This window comes from Macaca thibetana, chromosome 8 (assembly GCF_024542745.1).
Source record: "Macaca thibetana thibetana isolate TM-01 chromosome 8, ASM2454274v1, whole genome shotgun sequence".
Lineage (NCBI taxonomy): Eukaryota > Metazoa > Chordata > Mammalia > Primates > Cercopithecidae > Macaca > Macaca thibetana.
Genome location: NC_065585.1, coordinates 133,223,559 through 133,250,957, shown reverse-complemented (window position 1 = coordinate 133,250,957; position 27,399 = coordinate 133,223,559). Strand labels below are relative to the sequence as shown.

General features: G+C 47.8%; 1 protein-coding gene across 2 annotated transcripts in view; it reads right to left on the bottom strand.

Moving 5' to 3' along the window:
* The window catches only part of PRSS55 (serine protease 55), a 29,737-nt gene extending 6,537 nt beyond the window's left edge, over positions 1-23,200 (bottom strand). The window contains exons 1-7 of one of the 2 annotated variants that reach the window (XM_050801102.1): positions 22,243-23,198; positions 18,196-18,388; positions 16,344-16,594; positions 14,840-14,982; positions 8,376-9,692; positions 6,545-7,906; positions 2,930-3,159 (exon numbers count right to left, since the gene is read on the bottom strand). In XM_050801102.1, the coding sequence (XP_050657059.1) occupies positions 9,375-9,692; positions 14,840-14,982; positions 16,344-16,594; positions 18,196-18,388; positions 22,243-22,396 (1,059 nt within the window). In that variant the 5' untranslated portion in view covers positions 22,397-23,198 and the 3' untranslated portion in view covers positions 2,930-3,159; positions 6,545-7,906; positions 8,376-9,374. Of the gene's footprint in view, positions 1-2,929; positions 3,160-6,544; positions 7,907-8,375; positions 9,693-14,839; positions 14,983-16,343; positions 16,595-18,195; positions 18,389-22,242 lie in introns of those variants that run through there. The other variant, XM_050801103.1, reaches the window with a different exon arrangement.
* Between the last annotated feature and the right edge of the window lie 4,199 nt (positions 23,201-27,399).

The window sequence follows — 27,399 nt, the reverse complement described above, 5'->3', positions numbered from 1 at the left end:
TGCAAAGCTCTGGGAAGCGCTGTTCTGGAAAGGCCCAGAGATCCCCGAGACACCCTTTCACACGGAACAGTCCTGTCGTAAGCCTCCTGTCCTCCAGGTCTCAGCTCTCAGCCGGGCCTTCCGGGACACCTGCTGTAGGAAGGAGTCCCTCCTCCGCCCCCGCTCCTTCTTCCTTGTTCTCCCCTGTGCCTCTCCACCCATCAGGTTCAGCAACAGCTGTGTGTTTATGGCGTCTGTCCCCTTAGAGTGTTGGCTTCTGAGGGCGTGACATTTTGTTCCCTGTTCCTCCCCGTGACTGGAACAGCAACGGCATATAAAAGACTCTCAGCAAATGTTTGATGAGTGAATGAGCAACACCAAATCCGCAACAATCCACCAAGACTGAGTGGAGGCGGGGAGGCGAGAGGAGGGAAGAAGGGGATAGGAGGGAAAGGGAGAGGGAGGAAGGGAAGGAAAGAAAAGGAGGGAAAAGGAGTGGGAAGGGAAGGGAAAAGGAGGGACGGGAAGGAGAAGGTGCCAACTTGGGGCTTCGAGCCTGAGTGGTGCCTGCTGATGGGGTTGGCTGGAGGAGCAGAGCACCAGGAGGCCCGGGGATGTGGCGAGGCAGCCGTGGTGTCAGACAGAGGAAGGCAGGAGGCTGAGACTGAGGGCCCTGGAATCTCACACATTCCAGGGTTTAGAAAGGTCAGGGTGGGGTCCACCTCCGGAGTCCACAAAAGGGAAGTGCGGGGTGGGGATGAGTCTAGAAGCAGCTCTGCAAAACAGTGCAGGTTTCCAGGCCACCGGAAGCTCAAAGAGGAGAGAAAAGACGTGGGCTCTCGGAGTGGGAGGGGGGCGTTGTTGGAGGCCCGATCTTTGGGTGAGTGCTGACACCCCCTTGTCAGAGCCAACAGGCTGGCGCACACGTGGACCACCCTTGGCGGCTCACTCTGGGAAGAGTGTTACAAGGGAGGTTGTCTAGTGACAAGGATGGCGGGAATCGTGGAGCTATAAATAGGAGCGGTGACTGCAGTAGCTGAGATGTGTGGTTTGGGGATGTCATGGCTCCATGAAGCCAGAGCGAGGTCTTCCAGCCTGCACACTGCCATCTGCTGGGCTACGGCGAGGCTGATGTGGCTCAGCATAGGATTCTGTACTCTTGGTCAAAGCTGAGGGCTGAGTGGCTCACACCTGTAATCCCAGCACTTTGAGAGGCTGAGGTGGGAGGATCATTTGAGCCCAGGAGTACAAGGCCAGCCTGGGAAACATAGGAGGACCTTGTATCTACAAAAAATAATTAGCTAAGTGTGATTGCACACTCCTGTGGTCCCAGCTACTCAGGAGGCTGAAGTGGAAGGATCACTTGAGCCTGGAGGGTGAGGCTTCAGTGAGCCGTGATTGGGCCACTGAACTTCTGCCTGGGCAACAGAGTGAGACCCTGTGTTTTTGTTTGTTTTGTTTTGTTTGTCAAGAGCAGGCAGCAGAGGGCTGCCTGTAGGTGGTGAGTTCTCTATGTGACCAGGAGGGCTGCCTGGAGGGGGCAACAGGAGCACGTGGCTGCCCTGTGGATCCAAGACTAAGACTTTGGAGCTTGCTGAGGCTGGGTTGACAGAGTGTATGGTCAGTTTTCTGATGCTGGATGCCTTGTTACTGCAGAGGCATTCAAGGGTACAACTAGCTGTTGGGATTGATGTGAAGAGCATCAAGGGCACTTGATCCTGTTGCAGGGAGGGATTTGGGGGTGAGATAGGGAACTGGCTAGCCCTGAGGGTTATAAGGGTCTGTGGCAACCCTGGGGTCGTGTGGCTCTGCTTTGTCTGGGGCCGTTTAGTTCCCTGAGTGTTCAGTGTATGGCAGGCTTTGCTCATGGCTCTTTCTGCATCGTCACAGCCTCAGTAGCCTTACTCTGTCCATGCAATGATTCTCATTTTACAGGCAAGGGACCTGGGACTTAGAGGCTCACATTCTTGGGGCTAAGCTTTGAGCCATGGCCAACGTCATTCTGGAAGCTGGCTCAGCTGAGGGGAGCCTAGTTCCCCTGGGCATAAGTGACACTGAGGCCTGCCTTTGCCCCTCGGACCTCAGATGGGGGCTGCCTTCCTCTCCCCATCTGTGCCTAGCAGCTGCTCATGCAGCATCTGAGTCTCAGGGTAATCTGGGGACAGCACTCTGGCAAGAAGCTCTGCAGGGAGGGGCCCAGCATTCACACACGCAAGCAAAGAGCAATAAGCCAGGACTAAAGATAGAAGATGCCTCTTACTGGGCCGGCTCTGATGTAAAAATGCAAAACTCAGAATTAAACAGGCACTTTGCATTGCAGAGCAACAGTGCCCCATTAAGCTATTCTGGGCTAGGACACTGAGAAGCTTTGTGAGCTCTCACTGCTCAAGACAATGAATAATACATAAGTCTCTACAGTCTCAATTCAAACGATGATTCACGAGCCACACCGAAAGCTTCATTCCAATCCAATCCATATTCTAATGTGATCCTCTTCTACCTTAGAAAGCCTGGGCTTGGTAGCCAGGTGGCATCTATTTCTTGATGATTAAAGTCTGGGGCTTCTAGGGAAATGCTTCTGAAGTGTGGAACAGGGACCACTGCTGGTCGGCAAACTGCTTGTTTCTGGCCCACGAAGAGATAAGCAGAGAAATGGAGAGTAAATGCTTAGAAACCTTTACAGAAACTTTAAGTTAAGTGGGTTATGTGGGTTGACTGTAATGAAAAAGTTTGCAACCTGGGCAACATGGCGAGACCCCATCTCTCCATAAAATAAAATTAGCCAGGCATGATGGTGCACACCTGTGGTCCCAGATACTTAGAAAGCTGAGACAGGAGGATCACTTGAGCCTGGGAGGTTGAGGCTGCAGTGAGTCCTGATTGCACCCTGCCCTCCAGCCTGGGTGACAGAATGAGACACTCTCTCCAAAAAAAAAAAAAAAAAAATAACGTGGGCTTGCATTTTTTGTGTTCATTTTCGATTTCATTTTTTAAGTAGTTCAATTTTATGTTTTATGAAAGTATTGGTTTGAAATAAGTTGGAAATTTCCAACAAAGCAAAACCAAAAACCAAAAGCCCTGGTCTTTTTCCTCACGGATGGTCTGAGAAGCACGGGTCCAGGCCACCATGTCCGGTTTGTTGAGGCTGGGTCAACAGAGTACACGGTCAGTTTTCTGTGCCTGTTAAGGTTAATATAAAAATTGTATAAATACATACTTTATCTCCTTTCTTCTCTTAAAATCTATGAGACATAAAGTTAAATAATGTAACAATTATAGTGAGGTATTTTTGGATTTATAACATATGTAGATGTAAATATATGAAAATAATAGCAAAAAAAAGAGGAGGAGGAAATAGGACTACATAGGAAGGAAGTTTTGATCTCTTACTAGAAATAAGTTAGTCTAAACCAGAAGTTAATTCTAATAAATTGAGATGTGTATTATAAGTCCTAGTGCAACTACTACGAAAACAACTCAAACATATAATTAGCATCATTAAAAAATTAAAATGCTACACTAGAAAATATTGACTTGATGCAAAAGGCTATAAAGGAAGATCAGAGGGACAAAAAGGAAAAGCATCATACAGGAAAACAAACCAAAACGGCATCTGTAAATCAAACTATATCAATGATCACATTAAATGTGAGTGGACTAAAAATCCAGTTAAAAGACAGAGATTGTCAGACTGGATAAACAAACAAGTTCCACTATGTGTTGTCTACAGGAAGCACAGTTAAATTCACATATATAAGTAGGTTAAAAATAAAAAGATGGAAACAGATATACTATGCAAATGGTAATGATAAAAGAGCTGATATGATGCTAATAATATCAACAAAATAGACTGTAAAACAAAAAAGTCATTAGAGATAAAGAAGGACATTTTATAATGACTAAAGGGTCAATGATTCAGAAAGATACAACAACTATAAACATATGTGCAGCTAACAATAGAACATTAAAATATTGGAAGCAAAAAATGACAGAATTGAAGGAAGAAAGAGACAATTTAATAACAGAAGTTGGAGACTTAAATCTCATCATGTTAAATAATGGATAGAACAACTATGCAGAAGATTAACAAGGATATAGAAGATTTTGGCAATACTATAAACCAGCTAGACCTAACAAACATCTATAGAACAGGCTACCCAATAATAGCAGAATATACTTTTTAAAATAGAGTACATAAAATATTCTTCAGGGTAGACCATATTCTTAGCTATAAAGCAATTCTCAAATTTTTAAAAGGATTGAAATAATACAAAGTATGTTCTCCAACCTCAGTGGAATTAAATTAGAAATAAATAACAGGAGAATAATTACAAATATATAAAAATTAAACAGCACACTCCTAAATAACCAATGAGTAAAAAGAGCTCACATGGGAAATTAGAAAATACTTTAAGGTCAATGAGAGTGAAAACATAACACACAAAAACATATGTGATGCACTTAAGCAGCAGTGAGAGGGAAATGTATAGCTGTAAATGCTTATATGATGTGGAAACTAAAAGATGTTCGTCTCATAAAAGTAAAAATTAGAACAGAGAATACTAGAACCTAGGAAGGATAGGGGAAAGGGGAAGATAGGGAGAGATTTGTTAAAGGCAACAAAATGGTGCCACTGCACTCAGCCTGGGCAACAGAGTGAAGACCTTGTCTAAAAAAAAAAAAAAAAAAAAAAAAAAAAAAGAAAGAAAGAAAAGAAAAGAAAAGAAATATGTGGTTCAGGCATGCCTGGCTCTAAGGGCTATAAAAATGTCATCAGGATGTGATGTCTTCACTCTTCAACTTCACTCTCAGGGCAGTCACCTCCACATGGGGCCCCCAGAAGCTCTAGGCTTACATTCTCCAAGGGTCAGTCCTAGCAGAGAGAGAGAGAGAGAGCTGCTAATCTCAAAGAGCCTGTGCAAGTCCCAGGTGAAGTTCTGGGACTTGCCAAGATTGCCAAGCTTGGTTCTTAGGGCCACCTGAAAGACATCCTGAGGCCCCGGGTTGAGGGCCTCTCATTGGCCAGGCCTGGTTCCATGCAACCTCCGGAATCAGAGGTGGGGCTCTACCTGTCCATACGAAATGGATCTTGAGAAAGGTGAGATCAGAAACTGGCAATGAGGAAGAGGGTTCCCCCAAATAAACCGGAGCCACTAGGTGCAGAGCAGACAAAACAGCCCACAGACACCTGAGCCTTGATTTCATGTCCCTGCTGCAGGAGGTCATTTTTTTTTTTTTTTTTTTGAGACAAAGTTTTGCTCTTGTCACCCAGGCTGGAGTGCAATGGTGTGATCTCAGCTCACTGCAACCTCTGCCTCCTCTGCGATTCTCCTGCCTCAGCCTCTCAAGTAGCTGGAATTACAGGCGCCCACCACCACACCCAGCTAATTTTTTTGTATTTTTAGTTGAGATGGGGTTTCACCATTTTGGCCAGGCTGGTCTTGAACTCATGAACTCAGGTGATCCACCTGCCTCGGCCTCCCAAAGTGTTGGGATTACAGATGTGAGCCACCATGCCCAGTCAGGTCATCTTTAAGGAGACGTTTGGGCTACTCTCAAATTACCCTCCACAAAACTATTGTAACAACTCACCCCTAATTCTTAAATACAAAATATTAAAATCAGCAATTATCTTTTAGGCTGGAGGTTCTTCAAACTTTCCCAGTTCACAAACCCTTAGCGTATTAGCTTTTTTTTTTTTTTTTTTTTTTTTTTTTTTTTTTTTTTTTTTTTATGGTGCTTCTAGGCCAAATGAAATGCCTAACAATTGCATTTATTAAGTTGTTAAGTTTAAACACCTTAGTAGCAGTGGTCGACTCCATGTCCAACAGACATTGTTGTTTCCCTTGATGTCCAACAGATGCCTCTGGGTGTCTGTCTTGTCCCCACACATCCGCGCTGGGGAACCACAGTGCAGGTTAGACACGACGCTGTGTGACTCTAGGTATGAAAACTCTCTTGGGACACAGATGATAATCCTGTAGCCTGACTAATCACAATTGATGGGATAATGTTTAAACTGACAATTTCCATATCATGACAAAATGTTGCATTCACTGGTGAAACAGGGCCAGGTGCGGTGACTTATGCCTGTAATCACAGTACTTTGGGAGGCCATGGCGGGAGGATTGCTTGAGCCCAGGAGTTTGAGACCAGCCTGGGTAACATAGTGAGACTCCCATCTTACAAAAAATTTTAAAAAATGAGCCAGGTGTGGTGATGTGCACCTGTAGTCCCAGCTATTAGAGAGGCTGAGTTGAGAGGATCGCCTGAGATCTAGGTGGCAGTGAACTGTGATCATGCCACCGCACTCCAGCCTGGGCGACAGAGTGAGACCATGCTTCAGAAAAGAAAAGTGAAACAGCAACATTGCTTCCACCTCATTATCTAAGAAGCCCCTTCACAGTACACAAGCTCTTCCCCCATATTAGTCAGAGTTCTCCAGAAAAAACAGGAGAGAGAGATTAGATAGATAGAGTTGATATAGAGATGAGATGTAGATATGTAGGTGATATAAATATGGATATACAGATATGAAGCTGTTTATTATAAGGAATTGGCTCACCTGATTACAGAGACTGGCAGGCTCGAACCTGGTGTGTGGACCGGCAGACTCGAGATGCAGGAGAGCCGATGGTGCCGCTCTGGTTTAGAGACCGGCAAGCAGAGCCCCAGAATTGCTGACAATGCAGGTGAAGTCCGAAGGTGGGCGGCTGAGGAATTCCCTCTTGTGCAGGGAGGGCCAATCATTTTTGTCCTACTCAGGCCTTCAGTGGATTGGATGAGGCCCACCCCCATTATGGAGGGCAATCTGCTTCTTCAGAGTTTACCAATTTAAACATTAATCTCATCCAAAGATGCCCTCCAAGTTAACAGATAAAAGGAACCACCACACTCCCCAGCAGCCTTCGCATGAGCAGTACCTTCAGCATGCACCCTACCATCTTGGGAGTCCCAGGGGAGACAGAGAGAGAGTCTTGTTCCTGATAACTCCAGCAGAAGTCTTGGTCTCGCTCTTATGACCCACAAAGCCCACAGCCCATTGCTGCTCCCATCCCTGTGGCCCAAATCAATGTCCTTCTAGGCCAGGTTTGAGTTCTATGCCCACCCCAGGCCCCAGCAAAGGGCCAGCCATCCACAACTACGCGAATTGGAGAGTGAGTGAAAACCATCCAGAACTATGCAAATTGGAGGACCCCCAATTTGGGAGTCCTTCTCTGTGGGAGGCCCTCACACAGAAGTCAGAGCGCAGTGAGCAGGAAAGTGGAGTGGACACTGGCGATGTCCTGAGATGGTGCACACTCTGGCTGGCCACCCTCCACTGGGCCTGCCTGAGTCCCAGGTTCTTAGGAGCTTCTGAAAAAATGGCTTCTAGACATTGTAGCTGTAGGACCTCTGGAGGAGCAGGGTTAGAGTGGCAAAAAGGAGAATGAGGAAGCTTTTTTTCTTTTTTCTTTTTTTTTTTTGGAGATAGAGTTTCACTCGTGTTGTCTAGGCTGGAGTGCAATGGCGCAATCTCGGCTCATTGCAACCTCCACCTCCTGGGTTCAAACCATTACCCTGCCTCAGCCTCCCGAGTGGCTGGGATTACAGGCACCTGCCACCACATCCAACTAATTTTTGTATTTTTTAAAGTAGAGATGGGGTTTCACCACGTTGGCCAGACTGGTCTTGAACTCCTGATCTCGGGTGATCCACCTGCCTCGGCCTCCCAAAGTGCTGGGATTACAGGCGTTGAGCCACTGTGCCCAGCCAGGAAGCTTTTTTTCACAGTCTCTGTCTGGAGAACTCTCAGCCAGGCTGTAGGTCCCCAGGAAAAGCCCAAGCTTCCATTTAAGGATTTGCATTTCCTGAATTGCCTTTGCATCTTTGGTGGTGGCCCAGGAAATTCGAATCCGGAGGAAAGAAGCACGCAGCAGCACTGGGTCTACATGAGGGGAAGACGAGAACATGTTCTCAAGGGGCTTCTTGTGAATGGTGGTCCGCCCCACACCAGCCCTTGCAGCTGCATGCTGCAGGGTGGGGGAGTCCTGCTTGGTGCAGGGAGGGGCCATTCAACATGCTGGTGGAACACAGCAGGCAACTCAGAAGGACTGAGCCTTGGAGGGAGGTCAGCTGAAAGACGAGGCGAGAGCCTCTGAACATGAAGGAAAGAGCAAGAGGGGAGCACCATCAGCTTGGCTCCAGGATGAGCCAGAAAGGAGAACAGGTGACAACTTGAGAGGAGAGGGAAAGGGGAGCCCAGGCCTGCCTGCCCCAAAAGAGAGAAGGCCCAAGATGGGGAACGGAAAAAAGGTGATTTTGAAAAGTGGGTGTGTTAGTCTGTTTTCACACAACGGATAAAGACGTACCTGAGACTGGGTAATTTATAAAGAAAAAGGGATTTGTGGACTCACAGTTCCACGTAGCTGGAGAGGCCTCACAGTCATGGTGGAAGGCAAAACGCACATCTTACATGGCAGCAGGCAAGAGAGAACAAGAGCTAAGCAAAAAGGGAAACCTCTGATAAAACCATCAGATCTCGCGAGACTTAATCACTACCATGAGAATAGTACGGGAAAACCACTGCGCGACTCGACTATCTCCCACTGGGTCCCTCCCACAACACGTGGGATTAAAGATGAGATTTGGGTGGGGACATAGCCAAACCATATCAGTGGAGTCCTCAGGAAACATTAAGGTTGCTTGATAGAAGGGTTACAATAAGCTGTTGTCCTTAAGGTAGGGTGAGCATAAGCACATCCTTCGTTTTGATGGGTGGGAGTAATGTAAACACCATGTGAAGGCTGCCTGGGCAGTGTGGTGGTTCATCTCATATGTCAACTTGCAGGGCATCTTTGGATAAGATTGACACTTAAATTGATAACTTTTGAATCAGCAGATTTCCCTCCATAATGTGGGTGGGCCTTGTCCAATCTGCTGAAGGCCTGCATAGATCTAAGAGACTAACTTCCCAACACAACAGGAAATTCTTTATTCTCATCATGGCCACCACTGAGAAGCCCTTCTTGAGGGAAATGGCCACAGACAACAGTCACAGCCTTCACTTTTCAGCCCCTCGACTCACCCACGCCTGAAGTCATCATGCTGCCCTGGATATTTGTGTGTCGGTTTTTTATTTTTATTTTTATTTTCCTGTTATATGTATCCATAAATGCCTCATTTTGGCTGAATTCAGTCAGACTTAGGTGACTGTCACCTAGAATGGAGAGAGTCCTGACTAATCCACAGACCCAAAGTGCAGTCCCCAAACCAGGGCCCCAGCCTGACTTTCTGGTTCTCCTGGTTCCAGTCTCAGTTTCCATCCTTGAGCCCTGAGCTGCAGCCAGAGCCTCTGCTGGAGACACATTTTCATGCACCCTCCCTTGGTTAAAAAAATAGCCTCTATTTTATTATCAGTACAAAATAGCTCTGAACAACACATGGGACAGGGGACAGAGCAGGAGCCAGGATCTGAGGCCGCCTGGCTCTGGGACCCCCGAGACTCGGGAGCCCATAGGTTTCTGTTTGACAGAGGTCCTCATTTTCTCCGCACTGAAGGGCCTGCCCTCTAGCTGGGTCACCTTCTCGATCCAGAGGTTGTAGTTCACCAATGAGGTGTATATCCCTGGGGTGTTCTTCTCTCCACAGCTCTTTCCCCAGCTGATGATACCCACCTGGTACCACTTCTCACCAGGCTCTGGGGTGCAGACCAGAGGTCCCCCGCTGTCACCCTGTGGGCAGAGAACACAGCTCAGCAGGGAGTCTGGTTCTAAGCTGCCCATGGGAGGCTGGGCACAGTTCACTCTCGGAAGAGGATTCCTCACCTTCCCAACTCTGGCTGCCAAAGGACATCTCATCAATGCTGACCTTTACCCACACCATCCCTGCTCCACGGGAGAAGCGTGTGGCTGCCAGGTTGGCTCTGGAGGTTGTAGGGTTGTAGAGCATTGGGGGTGGGGTGCTGTGGATGAGACAGGACTGAAGATGGGGGAGGAAGAGGGAGGGCTTGGTGAGAAAAGACCACTCCATCGGCAGCACAGAGAGACGCAGGCCAAGGGATGAGTGGAGACTTGTTTTGAGGGTCTTATCAAATGAGAGGCTCTGGAAAGGGCAGGAAAGGAAATGGGACATGTGAAGAAGTGTTGTAGGGCTAGGAACTGGGTCTCCTTTGTGTTCTTGCAGAGGCACAGAGAGAAGGACGTTCCTTTTTAATTCAGCCAAGCTTTTCAGAATGGGTGACCCTTCCAGGATGGAATCGCATGGTCTATGACTCGCATAGTTATCCGCTTATGTTGAGCTTCTGAACCAAGTCCCTGCCATGCCCCACATCTACATAAATCAAACAAATGCCCCACATCTTTCCGTCCACCTTCACACAAGGCAGATGAGCCTGCAGGAGGAGAAAGGGCTTGCTGAGGGTTCTATGGTAGACTGGCTGGGATTGGAACCCAGGATTTTCTTTTTATTAATTTTAAATTAATTATTATGGGTTCATAATAGTTTTATATGTTTATGGGGTATACGTTTTGATATAGGCATACAATGTGCAATAATTAAATCAGGGTAACTGGGGTATCCATCCCCTCAAGTATGTATCATTTCTTTGTATTAAGAACATTTCAATTCCACTCTTCTAGTTATTTCGAAATATATACTTGTTATCTATAATCACTTTATTGTGCTACCAAATACTAGATTTTATTCATTCTAACTAACTGTGTTTTCATGCTCCTTCACTGGAGTCCCCACCTGCTTTCTTTCCCAGCCTCTGGTAACTATCATTCTTTATCTCCATGAGTTTTTTTTTTTTTTTTTTTTTTTTTTAAGCTTCCATTTATGAGTGAGAACATGCATTGTCTTTCTGTACCTGGATTATTTCACTTAATGTAATGTCCTCCAGTTCTATCCATGTTGTTGCAAAGGACAGGATTTCATTCTTTATGGCTAAATAATATTCCATTGTGTATATGTACCTCATATTCTTTATCCATTCATCCGTTGAGGGACACTTAGGTTGACTCCATATCTTGGTTATTGTGACTAGTGCTACAGTAAAAATGCAAGTGCCGATGTCTCTTTGATATACTGATTTCCTTTCTTTTGGATGTATACCCAGCAGTGGGGTTGCTGGATCATATGGTAGTTCTATTTTTAATTATTTTTAGTACCCTCCATCCTGTAACCCAAGATTCTCTTATTTTCTCTTTCAACTTTTATTTTACTTTAATAGGGTACATATGCAGATTTGTTATGTGAGTAAATTGCATGTCACTGGGGTTTGGTGTACAAATGATTTAATCACCCAGGTAGTAAGCACAGTATCTGATGGGTAGGTTTTTGCTTCTTACCCTCTTCATACCTTCTACCTTTAAGTAGGCCCTAGTGTCTATTGTTTCCCTCTTTGTGTCCATGGGTATTCAACATTTAGTTTCAACTTATAAGTGAGAACATGCGATATTTGGGTTTCTGTTCCTGCATTAATTCACTTAGGATAATGGCCTCTAGCTGCATCCAATTTGCGGCAAAGGACATGATTTTGTTCTTTTTTATGGCTGCGTAGTATTCCACGGTGTATATGTACCACAATTTCTTTATCCAGTTCACCATTGATGGACATCTAGTTTGATTCCATGTCTTTGCTACTGTGAATAGTGCTGTGATGAACATACGCATACCTGTGTCTTTGTGGTAGAATAATTTATATTCCTTTGGATATGTACCAGTATTGAGATTGCTGGGTTTAATGGTAGCTGTGTTTTAAGTTCTCTGAGAAATCTACAAACTGCTTTTTACAGTGGCTGAACTAATGATTTACGTTCCCACCAGGAGTGTAGAAGCCTTCTCTTTTCTCTGCAACCTCACCAACATCTGTTATTTTCTGACCTTAATAACAGCTATTCTGACTGGTGTGGGATGATATCTCACCGTGGCTTTGATTTGCATTTCTCTAATAATTAGTGATATTGAGCATTTTTTTCATATGCTTGTTGACTGCATGTATGTCTTCTTTTGAGACGTGTCTGTTCATGTCATCTGCCCATTTTTTAATCTTGTTAAGTTCCTTATAAATTCTGAATATTAGACCTTTGTCAGATACATAGTTTGCAAATATTTTCTCCCATTGTGTAGGTTGTCTGTTTACTCTGTTAACACTTTCTTTAGCTGTGCAGATGCTCTTTAGTTTAATTAGGCCAATGTTTTACTTTGTTGCAACTGCTTTTGGAGACTTCCTCATGAAATCTTTGCTAAGGCCTATGTCAAGAATGGTATTTCGTAGTGACTTTCTTTTAGTGTTTTCACAGTTTTATGTTTTATATTTAAGTCTTTTATTCATCTTGAGTTGATTTCAGTTGATGGTGAAAGGAAAGGGTCCAGTTTCAATCTTCTGCATATGGCTAGCTAGTTATCCCAACACCATTTATTGAATAGGAAGTGCTTTCCCCATTGCTTGTTATTGTTGACTTTGATGAAGATCAGATGGTTGTAGGTGTACAGCTTTATTTCTGGGTTCTCTAACCTATTCCATTGGTCTAGGTGTCAGTTTTGGTACCAGTACCATGCTGTTTTGGTTACCATAGCCCTGTATATAGTTTGAAGTTGGATAGCATGATGCCTCCAGCTTTGTTCTTTTTGCTTAGGATTGCCTTGGCTACTTGGGCTCTTTTCTGGTTTCATATGAATTTTAAAATAGTTTTTTTCTAATTCTGTGAAGAATGCCATTGGTAGCTTGATAGGGAACGTATTGAATCTGTAAATTGCTTTGGGTAGTATGGCAATTTTAATGATATTGATTCTTTCTATCCATGAGCATGGAATGTCTTTCATTTGTTTGTGTTGTCTCAGATTTCTTTCAGTAATGTTTTGTAATTCTCATCATAGAGATCTTTCACCTCCCTGATTGTCTGTCTTCCTAGATATTTTATTCTTTTGGTGGATATTGTGAATGGAATTGCATTCTTGATTTGGCTTTCTGCTTGTATGTTATCTAGTGTATATAAATGTCACAAATTTTTGTACATTGATTTTGTATCCTGAAACTTTGCTGAAGCTGCTTATCAGTTCTAGGAGACTTTGAGCAGAGACGATGGAGTTTTTCAGGTATGGAATCATATCATTTGCAAAGAGGGATAGTTTGACATCTTCTCTTCCTATTTGGATGCCTTTCATTTCTTTTTCTTGCCTGATTCCTCTGGCTAAGACTTCTAGGACTATGTTGAATCGGAGTGGTGAAGGAGGGCATCCTTGTCTTGTTCTGGTCCTGAGAGGGAGACTTCCAGATTTTGCTCATTCAGTATGATGTTGGCTGTGGGTTTGTCATAGACGGCTCTTATTATTTTGAGGTATGTGTAACCCAGGATTTTCTGATGCCAAAGCCCATGCCCTCTCTACCTTTGTTATATTACTCTCTCACCAAAGGAGCTGAGCAACTACAACCTTGCAAGCAGACTTCAATGAGAGATGATGTCCCATTCCATGATCCTTGAGAGGTGACTAGAATAAGTACAGTATTATAACAAATTCTAATCAGGGAGGACAATTAGTGTTTTCTGGTCATGCTGTGTGTAATGCATTCTTGCATGGCTATAAAGAAATACCCGAGGATCTCCAGTCAGACCATCTTCTCCTCACCTTTCAGAGCCTTTTTGTTTCTATTTTACAAGATACTATCCCGTGCTTTTAGTTGTATTTAGTGGGAGGGGCTGGGAGAATTGTGTTTACTCCGTCTTGTCTGGAACCAGAAGTCTCAATTCTGTGTGCATTGTTTTTTGTTTTTTGGCAATATTTTAAATTGCCCAGAAAGTGAAGAAAATACAAGGTTCATGTGTCACTCTTTTTGGTCCCCACAGTTTTCACCACATGGGGGGCTCCTAAACCTAGTGCTATGCTGCCAGGGTCTACTTCTTACTTCAGAATGCCTTCTCCTTTCTCTTTTCCCTTTCTGCCTCTAACCCCTGTTCCAGTACCCACCTCTCAAGGCTCTCATAGCCTATCAGGAAAAACTACCAATTTTCTCACATTAAACCATAACAGATTATTCTAGATAAATATATTTCTTTTCCATGGGGCAGCCTCTCCATCACTGTTCAGAATATTTATCATCTGCATTTGTGGTTTTATACCAATGACCAGGTCCACTGCCTGGCCAATGAGCAGGTCTCTAGTCTTCAGCTGGGACTAAGCAGGTTCATCAGGCTGGCCACTTTTAAGATGAAGAGAGCACCTTTGAGCACGAAAGACAAATTTCCTCATTCATCCTTAGAGCCAGAGGAAGCTAATTTATGGGTGTTTTTTTTTTTTCTATTTTTCTGGCTATCAATAATTTTTAAAGAAGAACTTGTGTTCATTTTATTAAAGAGAGGCAAAGAGACCAGTTTTGGTTCAATGAAACCCACATGCAATACCCAATATATTATCATCGTTTGTTTATCCACTGCCTGTCCAGGAAACCGTAGGGTCCCTTAGGTGAGGAACCATATCTCATTTACGGGTCTCCAGGGCCTTGTATGCTCAACAAAGGTTTCCAAATTAATGAATTAAAATGACTTCTTATATAGATACCAAGTCCTCCTTGGATTTTTTTTTTTTTTTTAAAGAATTCCCAGAAATGAGAAAAGCCTTGGCACCCTGTTTCCCTAGTGTACCTGATGAAGATCAGAAATAGTTAAGCAGGGTTGCAGCATATTGACTCCCAGGTGTGCTCACTCATAGCTCCAGAGGTCCTGCAATCCACATCCTCATTCCCATGGCTGAAGGCCCTAATTCCCATACACTTTCCAGACTCAGAATTGTCTATTTGCAGCAGAGAGAGAATATCCTTGCACTGGCAGTTCCGAGAGGGTGAGGACCTATTACGTGAGGGAGGGTACCCCCTAGTTACCTGGCAGGCGTCATAGCTCTCATTATTGTATCCGGCACACAGCATATTTTTGGTGAGTTTTGGAAACGCCTTTGAACACTCCTCCCAGTCCATGATGACCATCGGCGCTTTCATCAGATCCGTTTTCACAGAGTTTTTGTCAGCTGGCCCGGAGAGAAAGCACATTAGAGAAGCCACCAGGCCTCATGTCCCCACGCTCATGATGCAGCTGACCGTGCCCTCGGCCCTGTGTCCACCAGCCCCCACCCCCTGCCTTCACAGGCTCTGTAGCCCCTCACTTCCTTCAGGTTGCCCCATGCCTGCAACTTACCCACTCGCCCCAAAACTCCCGCAACTACTGGAATTCTTCTTCTCATTCAACACCAAATTTCTACTCCCAAGAAGACTTCCAACTTGACTCCAGTCATCCCCACAGACTCAGCTTCTTGGAACTGGCTACTGACTGTTTCTCAGCATAATCCTTCCTCATCAATACATTTGCCTATTGTGACATTTTATTACATGAGGATGGCATTTCCTTCACACAGGGCCTTGGGAGGTGGGTTTGCACTCCCAGTGAAACAACTTTAGTTCCTCAGCAAGGGCAGGTTGGCAGAGTGTCTTGAGATGGGATTAGAGGGGATTTGCAGAGGCTCTTTCTGGGCCACCAGATGCTGGAAATTCAGCCAGATTCCTCTCCATCTCATTAACTCTGACCACAAAGAGATTTCACATTTCTTCCCCTGATTGAAGACTTTTAAACTTGTACGTGCCCACGTGCCTCCTCTCCCTCTTCTACCTTTCCAGGAGTGCCTGGAGCCCAGAACTAAGGTCCCACCACTTTCCCTCTGGTTGCTCAACTCCTGAAACACCCACGGCCGTCCAGGCCCAGGCTCGCTGCGAATCATCCCTGTGGATCCAGAGCCTCGTTCAGGCTGACGCAATGCTTTGCTGTTCTCATCCCCTCCCCTCCCCTATCTATTTGCTTTTGGTTTTGTTGGGTTTTCTTTGGGGACAGTCCAGCAGGCCCTTCATCATATCTTTCTGTCACAGTAGACTTTCTTCTGTTTTGGCCAAGTAACAGCATAACAACAAGTAACAACAGATTCATTTCTAACAAGAGCCAGGCAATGCTCCAGGACTATCAAAGCCTAGCCCAGGGTGGGCATCTCCAATGCTTGGAGGAGCCAGGTAGGAAACACACCCGTGGGAATCAGGGAAGATGTTTATGAATACAGAGTAGAGGGGCCTCTGGCTAACTGCAGAGTTTAAATTCGATTAAACACACAAACCACACTGCTCTGTGCTGGCTGGATCAGACTGGCTCAGACCTGGTGTCTCAGTTTGGGGTTTCAGCACTCAAAAGGAGCTAAGGCTTGGGCTCTGTGAGCCTCCACTACGCAGGAATCTGCTCCAAAGCAAGTCTTGTCCTCACTCCTTCCTCAGCTCTTCCCCTTCCCCCTTCCTCCCCTCTCCTTCAGATTGCAGTGGCTCTTTCCCCAGGGGAAGCTGAGCAGTCACATACCAGCATTGGTCTGGCCCCAACCTGCCACCCAGCATTCGTGCCATGTGGCGGGGCCGTGCTGCGTAGGGAGGCAGATGGGCACCTTCAGGTCATCGAGTGTGATGGGCGAGGCCAGCAGCAGCAAGGCAATGTCATTGTCCATGTTGGCTCTCTTAAAGTCCTTGTGAAGAATGATGCTGGCGACCTCCTTTATTTCCATGGATGAGCTAGTTAAGTCATTGGTCCCCAGCACGACATTCAGTTCTTCTGGACTGGTGGCAGAGAACCAGAGAGGGGCGAGTGAAAGGGGAAGGGAAGCCTCAAAAGTGGGAGAATTGGCTGTGCTCAGAAACCTAAATCTCATATAGCTCTAGGACATTTAGACCCTACTGGGGCTGTAGCTCAGAAGGTGTGAGGATTGGAAAAAGGCAGGAAAAACAAAAACAAAAAACAGAAGAGCCGGTGAGCAGACCACAGCCACACCATGGCACCATCGGGGGCCCCAGAGATGTGAATGGCGTGCTTCTGTCTAACACAGCAAAGGCAGAGCTGGGTTTAGGGCACTCTACAGAGCCCACAAAAAGCCCCTTGGCATGGATCAAACTGGTTTTCAGATAGGTAAGGCATTCATTATTATATATCTCTTATCTCAACCGGTCTACCAACACTTTAGAAACTCAGGACCAGAAGTTAGTCTAGACCACCACTGACCAAGCAGACAGGAGCTTCAGTAATAAGTCCACATTCAGAACCCCACAAGATATTTGTTATCCCATGACAGCAGGTGCCACAAGGGTCTTTGGTTATGACATGATAAAACTGTCCCTGGGTTTTTGATTAACCTTCTAAAATCAGCCCTTCTGTAGGTCTTCAAACTTCCGTGAGCTGGTGTAGCAGAAAGCACAAGTGCTAGAGCCAGAGTTTGAATTCTGTCTCTATATACTAGGTGGGTACCGTGGGTGAGCAGCCTCAATTTATTGGACCTCAGTTTCCTTATCTATAAATGAGGGCTCTTCATTCTACCTGCTCCAGGGGTCACTGTGTGATTAAATGAGGTAACAGAGGAATCTTTCCTTCTTTCCTTCCTTTCTTCTTCTTCTTCTTTTTTTTTTTTTTAGATGGAGTCTTGCTCTGTCGCCCAGGCTGGAGTGCCAGTGGCATGATCTTGGCTCACTGCAACCTCCGCCTCCTGGGTTCAAGCAGTTCTCCTGTCTCAGCCTCCTGAACAGCTGGAACTACAGGCGCACGCCACCATGCCCAGCTAATTTAGTAGAGATGGGGTTTCACCATATTGTCCAGGCTGGTCTCGAACTCCTGACCACTGAACTCCTGACCACGGAAGTCCTGATCCACCCACCTCGGCCTCCCAAGTGCTGGGATTATAGGCGTGAGCCACCGCGCCTGGCCAATAGAGGAAAGTTTCTTAGCAGGGTCTCCAGCACATAGTTAGTCATCAGTAATACCAGGCATTCATCCACATGCTGTCACAAGGAGCAGGAGAGTAGGGGGTCAGGTGGCCCAGGAAGTCAGGCTTCCAGAATTAGAAGGATTTCCCCCTAGATGGACTTGAATGCCCCAGAAGAGGCATTTGGACCGAGCAGCTTGGCTCCATCAAGCCACAGGTGTTCCTGGAGAGGGCAGATGTGACCTCAGGGAGGTCATTGGCCCTGGGTGATGTGAGGAGGACGCAGCCTCAGGCTGGCTACCTCCATGTCCCCAGGACTAGGGGATGGGTGGGTGGGTGGGAGCCGTTCATGCTGACTGGACACTGAACAGCCACAGGTTCCTCTCAGCCTCCAGGTGTGGGTGAGGGGGAGGGTGCCCCGGGGGTGGGCGCCCTGAGAGGCAGCAGCGGGAGGCTCGTAGTACTTACAACAGCTCTTCGGAATATAAGCAGTGAGCCGCAGTGAGAATCCACCACTTGTTGAGGATGGAGCCGCCACAGAAAGGTTCTCCTCTGGCCTGAATACTCACCTGCCACGGAAACTCACCCACCTCCGCCTCCATCCCCCCTGTGATTCTGGAATACCGAGTTCTTCCCTCGAAAATGGATCTGTCGCCACATTCTGGTGGAATGAAAGAGAGTGGAAAGCAAAAAGGGAAACATTTAGTCAGCGTCCAGTGTGAGCCGGGGACCGGGCTGGGAGGAGGAGGCTTCCAAGTGGATATCCTCGCCCCCATTCCAGAGAGGAGCTCACTGAGGCTGGCGAGCAGGGCAGCTCTTGTGGCATCAGCCAGCAGATGCTTTAGTTTTTCTACACAGAGCTCAGCAGGCGAGTCAGAAGCATTGGCTCTGACTCTATCCAGCATTTGTGACCTCAGGAGAGTCACTTCACTGAGCTTTCTGCTCTCATCCAGGAGAAATTGGAAGAAAAATAGCGTCCAAAGCCAACGTCCTGTGGTGGGCAGGACAGTAGCCCCCCAAAGAGGTCCAAGTTCTAATAGGCCATCTCCCCAGAACCTGCAAATATTTTAGCTTGCAAGGAAAGAGGGGCTTTGGAGATGAAATTTGGGTTGCTAACCACTGCTCTCAGAGTGGGGACACGATGCTGGCTTTTCCGAGGGGCCAGTGGAATCACTGAGGCCCTTGAGAGGGGTGGAGGGAAGCAGAAGGTCAGGCCGAGGGAGAAGTGACTGCAGAGGAAAGGCAGAGAGATGCAATATAGCTGGCTTTGAAGATGAAGGCAGGGGCCCAGAGAAGCTTCTAGAAGCTGGAAGTGGAAAGGCGAAGAATTCTCCCTTAGAGCGTCCGGTAGGAATGCAGACCTGCCGCACCCTGAATTCAGCCCCGGAAGGCCTCTGCTGGAGCTCTGTCCCACAGTACTGTAGGATAAGATATTTGTGTTGTTTAAGCCGCCAAGTGTGTAGTCATTCATTTCAGCAGCCCTAAGAAACCACAAGGGGCGGGGCACAGAAAGTGCCAGAACCTACTGGAAAGCCCTGGCTGAAAGCCCTGGCTGTTCTAGGCTAGTCCAGGCTGAGCAGCTCCTTTACTTGGGGGACTGAGAGCAAAGCTGTAACTGCCTGTGCTGAGGCAGGAAATTCCCCTTCCGGACAGAGGCCGGGTCCAGCTCCTCGCCCCCAGGAAGAGGAGATGCTCCATTAATATTTGCTGACTTGAATGTCTGCCTTGTGTTCTGGGACAAGGTATGAGTTTGACTCTAAAAAGCCCGAGACCCTATTCTTGTCTCTTTCTTGCTGCTCATTTTCCAACCATCAGCTCAATAGAAGCTGTGAGGGTTTTGTCGTTTGGGTGACCCCGTGGTGATCATTTTTGGTTTAAAAAAAATACACGAGCGAGAACTTAGCAATGTGCGTCCAGAGCCTTCTGCTGTCAGTAATGCATAAAGGCTCTCTTCGGGACTTTTGTTTTGTTTGGTTTTGAGAGATGAAGTCTTGCTCTACCGCCCAGGCTGGAGGGCAGTAGCACGATCTTGGCTCACTGCAACCTCTGCCTCCCAGGTTCCAGCGATCCTCCTGCCTCAGCATCCCAAGTAGCTGGGACTACAGTTTTTGTATTTTTTAGTAGAGACAGGGTTTCACTAAACCTGTATGTTGGTCAGGCTGGTCTTGAGCTCCTGACCTCTGGTGATCCGCCTGCCTCTGCCTCCCAAAGTGCTGGGATTACAGGCATAAGCCACCATGCCCAGCCTATTCGTGACTTTTGGATCCACATTTCTTCTCTGATTTTATTTACATATGATGCTTACTGTGTGTCAGGCACTGTCGCAAGCACTTTACAAGCACCGATTCACTTGGTTGTCATAACTGCCCTACTGAGGTAGGCTCTCTTGTTTTCATCCTCACTTTGTAGTTGAGACAAATGAGGCACAGAGAGGTTAAGTAGTTTGCCCAAGGTCACACAGCTAGTCAGTGACTGAACCATGATATGAGCCCCAGGCAGGCTGGCAGCAGAGCTGGTGTTCTCATCACTGCCCCATGTGGCTCTCTGCCTGAAATATTCTTCCCCAGGCAGCTACTTGGCTCACCTCCTCACTACGCCCAAGAATCCCTTCTTCAGAGTGTCCTTCCCTGACCTGTGTCTGAAACAGCCCCTCCCATCCTGGTGACTCCTTATTTCCTACCCAGTGTTACATTTCTTCATTGCATCCTTGTTACATTAACTCCTACATTATAAGTCCCTTTTGCCTGACTCTGGTACCAGAATGTAAGCTCCAGACGGAGAAGGCAACATGCTTGTCTGGTTGATAGCGGGTCCCAGGGTCCGAAAACCACACGTGGCATGGAAGAGGCACTCAACAACCATAAGTCATCCTCTGACTCAATGACTCTGGGAGTCTGGAAGGCAGCACATATGTGCATCTGATGATGTTCACTGCAGCGATCTCTATCATCGTGACAAATTGAAAACCAGCTAAATGCTAGGGTTGAATAAAGTAAGGCACATCCATATCATCAACTGCTTCTCAGCCACAAAATTAGGCTCATGGGGGATTTTTAACAACACAGGGAAATGTTTGTGATAAAAAATTGAGCGAAAAAGTCAGGATGGAAATCATATTTAAAACTTGTGATTTTATTATGTTAAGAACGTGGGTTTATAAGTATGGAAGGAAGTACATCAAAATGCCAAGTGTCTATGAGGTGGATTGGATGGTGGGCAGCTATGATGGGTGCCCTCTGTCTCTCCATCTGAGATGCAGAACGTGGCACGTGCCAGACAGCCCAAGCTTGAATCCAGGCTCTGTTGCTTACTCACTAAATGATTTAGGGAAACCTACTTATCTTTGAGTACCCCCCCCCGACTTTCTTCATTCCTAAAATAAGCATAAGATAATGCCAACTTTATAAGACTGACGTGTGGATGAAATGAGGGGATGGATGTTGAAATGGCCGACAAAGTGCTTGGACCAAAGTCAACTCTCCAGAATGAACTGGCAGAATTTCTCATATTCATTTTGCATCAAAGTCCCCATGGGACCCATCCCCCACATTCTTGGTCCTGAGATCAACCCACAATATCCATATGGAATCATGTGGACTTTTAGGTTCATGCAAGAGCTCAGAGCCTGGAAGCAGTGATGGAAGCAGAAACGGCTGCTTCTGAGTGATCTGAGCAATCATGCATTTTGGGCCCCCTTGCAATGGGACACCAGAGGAGCATGTTCTGCTGATGCTCTCCCCTCACTCCCCCCACCCCCTGTTCACACAGAGTGCAGTGGACCCCAGGCTGGACTGAAGGAGGCCAGGTGAACCTGCTGTGTTCTGGGCAAGAGGCAGTGTGCACAGGGCAGGCAACCTGGCGCTGCGGGCCAGTGCAGGCCAAGCAGACAGCTCTGTCATTTCCCCATGGGTCAACTTTGGGCAAATCCTCATCTTCAGTGAGGCTGAGTTCCTTGTCCACACGTGGTCTGAGAGCAGATGCCCCACCGTGGTGGTGTGTGCGTTAAACACGGGGAAGTGCTCAACCCCTAACAGTTGCTAAGTACCCCAGTGTCCCTGAAGTCTCGCCCATCCCCTTGGAGAAAGAAATGAGCCATCAGGGAGCTGCAGGGGGCCAGGCACAAGGACACAAGCATCCTTGAACTTGGTCTGACTGATCTAGGCTTCCCTGGGCATCTATGGCTCCTGGAAGCCTGGTGCTGTTGGGAGCCACAGAGGCCCAGGGTAATGGTCCCCCTCCAAGTGGCAGAACTCAGTCTCAGCTAGTTCTAGGCACAAGCTTGAGGGCAGCCTACTATTCCTTTGAGGATGAAGTGTCAGTTTCAAAACCAAAACTCAAGGTCAGACAGGTCAAACACTGGGCCAGGGAAGAGAGGAGAAAAGGGAGAAGTGATTTGGAGGAGGGGCATGTGGGGACCCCTGGAGCTCTGGCCTTGTGCTCTGCGATCCACCCTCCTGGCAGCCAGTCAGCTGGACCATGAGCCCCCATCCATGCCCCCTCTGCTCCTGGACTCACCACTGACTGGGCGGGGGGGATGAGGGCGCTGAGGGTGGTGGGCGCCCCTAGCCCCACCTAGGAGAGCCACTTCAGCCTCTGGGAGAGGAGTCCGCGGACTGAGTTGAGCTTCTGTAACCAGGGACAGGAGCAGCAACACTGAGAACAGGAGCATGGCCCTAGGCTGTGCTGTGGGCCCGGGGGTGACAGAGGCCAGGGCTCAGGGAGTGAGGCTGACAGCCTCTGGCTCAGATCCAGGGCCCCCGGGTGATGTCACAATGGGCTGTGGAGCCGAGAACTCAGACTGCAGTCATGAAGACTTCTTTTCTGACTGTTTTGTTTCTAGGATGGCTGCACAGAAGCATCTCATCTCAGAGCCTTTCTTATCCCAGGTTTCCTTCTCCCTGACCTGGGCACCACCCAACTTCCCGAGTGTATTAGTCCATTTTCATGTTGCTGATAAAGACGTATCCGAGCCTGGATAATTTATAAAGAAAAAGAGGTTTAATGGACTCACAGTTCCAGGTGGCTGGGGAGGCCTCACAATCATGGCGGAAGGCAAAAGGTGTGTCTTACATGTCGGCAGACAAGAGAGAATGAGACCACGTGAAATGGGAAACCCCTTATAAAACCATCAGACCTTGTAAGACTTATTCACTACCAAGAGAGCAGTATGGGGGAAACTGCCCCCGTAATTCAGGCATCTCCTGCCAGGTCCTTCCCACAACACGTGGGAATTATGGGAGCTACAATCAAGATGAGATTAGGGTGGGGACACAGTCAAGCCATATCATTGAGCCTCCGGTGGGCACAATGATGCTTTCAGCCATTGTCACCCCCAAACATTTTTTGAGGCTCAGTTCAGGCCACGGCTTCTCTGTGAACGTGGGGGTAATGTCTGGGGGAAGGGCTTCCAGCCTGGGCCCTCAGTCCGGGGAGGCCTGGAGGCCTCTGCCAGCACCCGCACCCTGTGGGGTACAGCTGCCCGCTTAGTTCTCTGCCCAGGATTCTGACCCGGGGCCTCAGGTGTGGCTGCCCAGGTCAGGTTGAGAGGTTCTGGCCTCCCCTCATGCCCAGTGTGGCGGGTCCCAATCCCCTTTCTACCACCTTCTAGATGGATCCCACATGGCCCCCAAGTGTCCTGATGGGCCCCTGTGTGTTCCAGATGAAACAACCAGCCTCAGATGGAGGTTCCTGGTGTGTGGCCTCACTGGATGTCAGTGACTCAGTCATGCTTTAGACTTTGTGTGTTTTTAAAACTTCCACACCCCTCAGTGCACTGACCCAAGTGGACTTACCCAAGCAGCCTGGGCACTGCCTTCCTGGCCACAGGCTGAGCCTAGTGGTTGGAAGTGACTTATGGACTCAATCGCCAAAGTGCCCACGTGTCTACCTGCCCAGTCTTACCTCCTCGGTTTTCTCATCTGCAGCAGAGAAACACAACGCTCACTGGCATGCAGGTTACTGTGAGGCTTAAAGTGAGATCACATGACCGGCAAGGTGGCCTCTCACGGGTGTGGCTCGAGCTACTTCCTGAGGAGGAGATTCCAGGACTTCTCTGCTCTTTCTCCCAAGGCAGCTCCCTGGCGAAGGTTGCTCCTCACTGCTCAGGCATCCCCTCTGAGGCTGAGCCACAGCCTGTTGAGTGGCCCTAGGTGGTGCCCTCCCCACCTGCTCTGAACCATGCTTCACCCACCTGTTCAACAGGGGATGCCTGGCCCTGATGGAGGCCAGCACTTTTCTGACTGGCCTGTGGGACAGGAACCCACAGCACACCCAGGCACCTGGCCCTGATCTCACCACTTAGTCTCACTCTTTGGCCCTCAGGGTGGCCTCATAGGGAGCCCCCTGGCTTTCCTCTTCCCCTCCTTCGGGCTCAGGTCCCCACTGGACCTACTCCTCACGCATCTACTATATGCCAATGCTTTCTCCTTTGCTCCGTTTCTATTGGCTCTGGGGGTAGGGTGTGGAGGGGAGGAGGAGCCTGGGCTCCAGGTCTGATGAGGGAATGGAAGATGACAGCTAATCTCATGGATGGGGAGACAAGGGGCACAGGCATATCCACTGCAAACTGCTGCTCATTTTCAACAGAAGTGACTGAACAAAATCGTCGGTCATCTCCGGAAAGATTGATTTCCTGCTGAAGACCACCTCGTAGAGTCTACGTCCCTCCTAAGAACGTGACTTAGATCTATTCTTGTGAAATACTCGTTCACTGTCCAGCATTGCTTTGCAAATCTTCACAGTGATGCTGGGTTGCACCATGTCCCATCTTCTGGATGGAGACAGCCCAGCCTCACATACTGAGCTCTGCGCAACTCCAGAGGGCGCCATCCCCCATAGGCTACAATGGGAAATTCTCTCCCTCGGACTGTGCTAACGAGGGGGTCCAGGGTGAGAAGAGCAATGCTAGTGCTGTAGAAGGAATCTGATGAAATTCAAAGAGGAAAGGAGGCACATGATGATATAGGTTGGATATGGGTTGTGTGGGGACTGTTGCCTGGCTGACGCCCCAGAGGTCCCAGGGTGGCATTGACTTGGGGACTTTACCGAAGTCTGGGCCAGTGATTCTCTGACTGTCTTAGCCTATTTGTGCTGCTATGACGGAATATTACAGATTGGGTAAATTTTTTTCTTTCAGATGGCGTCCTACTCTGCCACCCAGGCTGGAGTGTGGTGGTGCAATCCTGGCTTACTGCAACCTCTGCTTCCCAGGTTCAAGTAATTCTCGTGCCTCAGCCTCCCCAGTAGTTGGGATTACAAGTGTGCACCACTATGCCTGGCCAATGTTTGTATTTTTAGTAGAGAAGGGGTTTCACCATGTTGGCCAGGTTGGTCTTGAACTCCTGACCTCAGGTGATCTGCCTGCCTCGGCCTGCCTGCCACCTCCCAAAGTGCTAGGATTATAGGCATGAGCCACTGCACCTGGCCAGATTGGGTAATTTATAAAGAACAGAAATGTATTCTTTCACAGTTCTGGAGGCTGGGAAGTCCAAGATCAAGGTGCTGGCAGGTTTGGTCTCTGGTTCCAAAATGGTGCCACATTTCTACATCCTGTGGGGAAGAGGAATGTTGTGTCTTCAAGTTCTTCAGAGGAACAGAAGAGAGTGAACCCACTCCTGCAAGCCCTTTGTAAAGTGGTGTTAATCTGTACATGAGGACAGAGCCTTCATTACCCAGATGCTTCCCAAAAGTCTCACCCCTCAGCACTGTTGCGTTGGAGATTAAGTTTCCAACGCATAACTTTTGGAGGAGACACATTGGAACTGTGGTGCTGACTTGGATGTGCAGCCCAGGGAGCTTGTTCAGTGCAGATGAGGGTTGCCAGATTTAGCAAACAAAAATCCAGGATGCCTTGTCAAATTTGAATTTTAGATAAACAAATATTTTTAGTATAAATATACTCCATACCGTGTTTAGGACATTTTCATCCTAAAATAATTTGCTGTTTATTTGAAATTCAAACATAGCTCATGTCCTATATTTTATCTGTCAACTCTAGTACCTGTTTACAGGCTGAGTCCTTCAGCTCCTGATCCAGTGGGTGGGGCAGGCCGGGGGTGGGGAAGAGGTCTGAGCACTTGTAACAGCACGGCTTCTTCCAGATGAATCCAATGCAGGTCATCTCTGGACATCTTTGAGAAGCGTCAGTTAGGCCCCCTGGAGAGAGCTTTGCTGGGATCGCTGGGGTCTGACTCACACCTGGGAAATCTGGAGGTGACAGAATGGTTCTGGGAGGGATGCTGCTGGGTAGGGACTGTCCTGAACCCACAGTTTTTCCTTGGAACCAGTGTGGGCTGCACAGAGAGAGATACGCCCAGGGGTGGTCTTAGGATTCATCCCATGAGGCTCCCTGGAGGCGGCAAAAAAATCTGTAAGAAAGAGTCTGGGGTGTATCACCAGGTGCTCAGGGGATGACAAAGAGCAGAAAGCAACACGGCATAGAGAGAGCCCCACCCTGGCCTGGGGACTTCAGGAGAAAGCCACCCAGCAGGGAACCATGGAAGAGCCCATGAAGACACCACATAAGAGCCAGCCTTCAGTATCTGCGAGGCCCAAGGAACAGTGAGCTGGTATGTGGGCTCACCTGGACCTGTGCCTTCCCCTGAACTTTCACCTGTGGGGGGCAGGTGAGCAGAGCGGGAGGTGAGAAAGGAACCATGTTCCTAACTGGACCCAGGTAGGGAGGAAGCACTGAGTCAGATTCTGTGTCAAGAATGTGACAAGGGTTTGGATATTCTAATGCATAAATCGTCCTAAATTCAGACCCAAGTGACCGTAGGACTATTACCTGAGAATAATCAGAAAAGCTCCGAGTCCAAGTTTTATCTGGACAGAATACATCATGCCCTCTGAATGGCTTATTTATTTATTTTTTTTGAGACAGAGTCTCGCTTTGTCCCCCAGGCTGGTGTACAGTGGCATGATCTCAGCTCACTGCAACCTTCGTCTCCCGGGTTCAAGTGATTCTCCTTCCTCAGCCTCCCAAGTTGCTGGCACTACAGGTGCCCACCACCACGTCTGGCTAATTTTTGTATTTTTAGTAGAGACGGGGTTTTGCCATGTTGGCCAGGCTCGTCTCAAACTCTTGACCTCAGGTGATCCACCCGCCTCATCCTCCCAAAGTGCTGGGATTACAGGCGTGAGCTACCGCGCCCGGCCTCTGAATGGCTTTTAACAGGAGACAACCAGCTGTGTTTTGATCACAAGCCATGTCATGGTGCCCATTCCACTCCTCAGTGCCTTTGCTGCAGGGTTTTCTGTTCAGACTGGTGGGAAAGGTCTGGCTGAAGCCTCACGATTCCTCCATGTACAGCAGTTTGCTGAACAGCATGTGTGGAAACCTACAAAATCACACAAGCACAGGCAAGTCCCCTGGCACAGGCAGGCAGAGGTCTGGAACAACGGCCACACTCTACCTCCTCCCCCTCCCCAGCTCTCATGTTGGTCTTGGCCGATGGATCACAACTGAGCCAAAAGTTGGCCTTGGAATCTCTTCCAGTGTAGTAGTTTGGGCATCTATCACCCGGTGAGCAGATGAAACCCACTGTCATTGTTAGACTAGGACCTGACAGACATAAGGACCTCACAGGGATGAGGGATCGCCAGCAGAGACGAAGGTCAGAGGCTTTGGGAGGATGCTTCTTGTGTCCTCTCTGATGATCACGCAGGCACTCG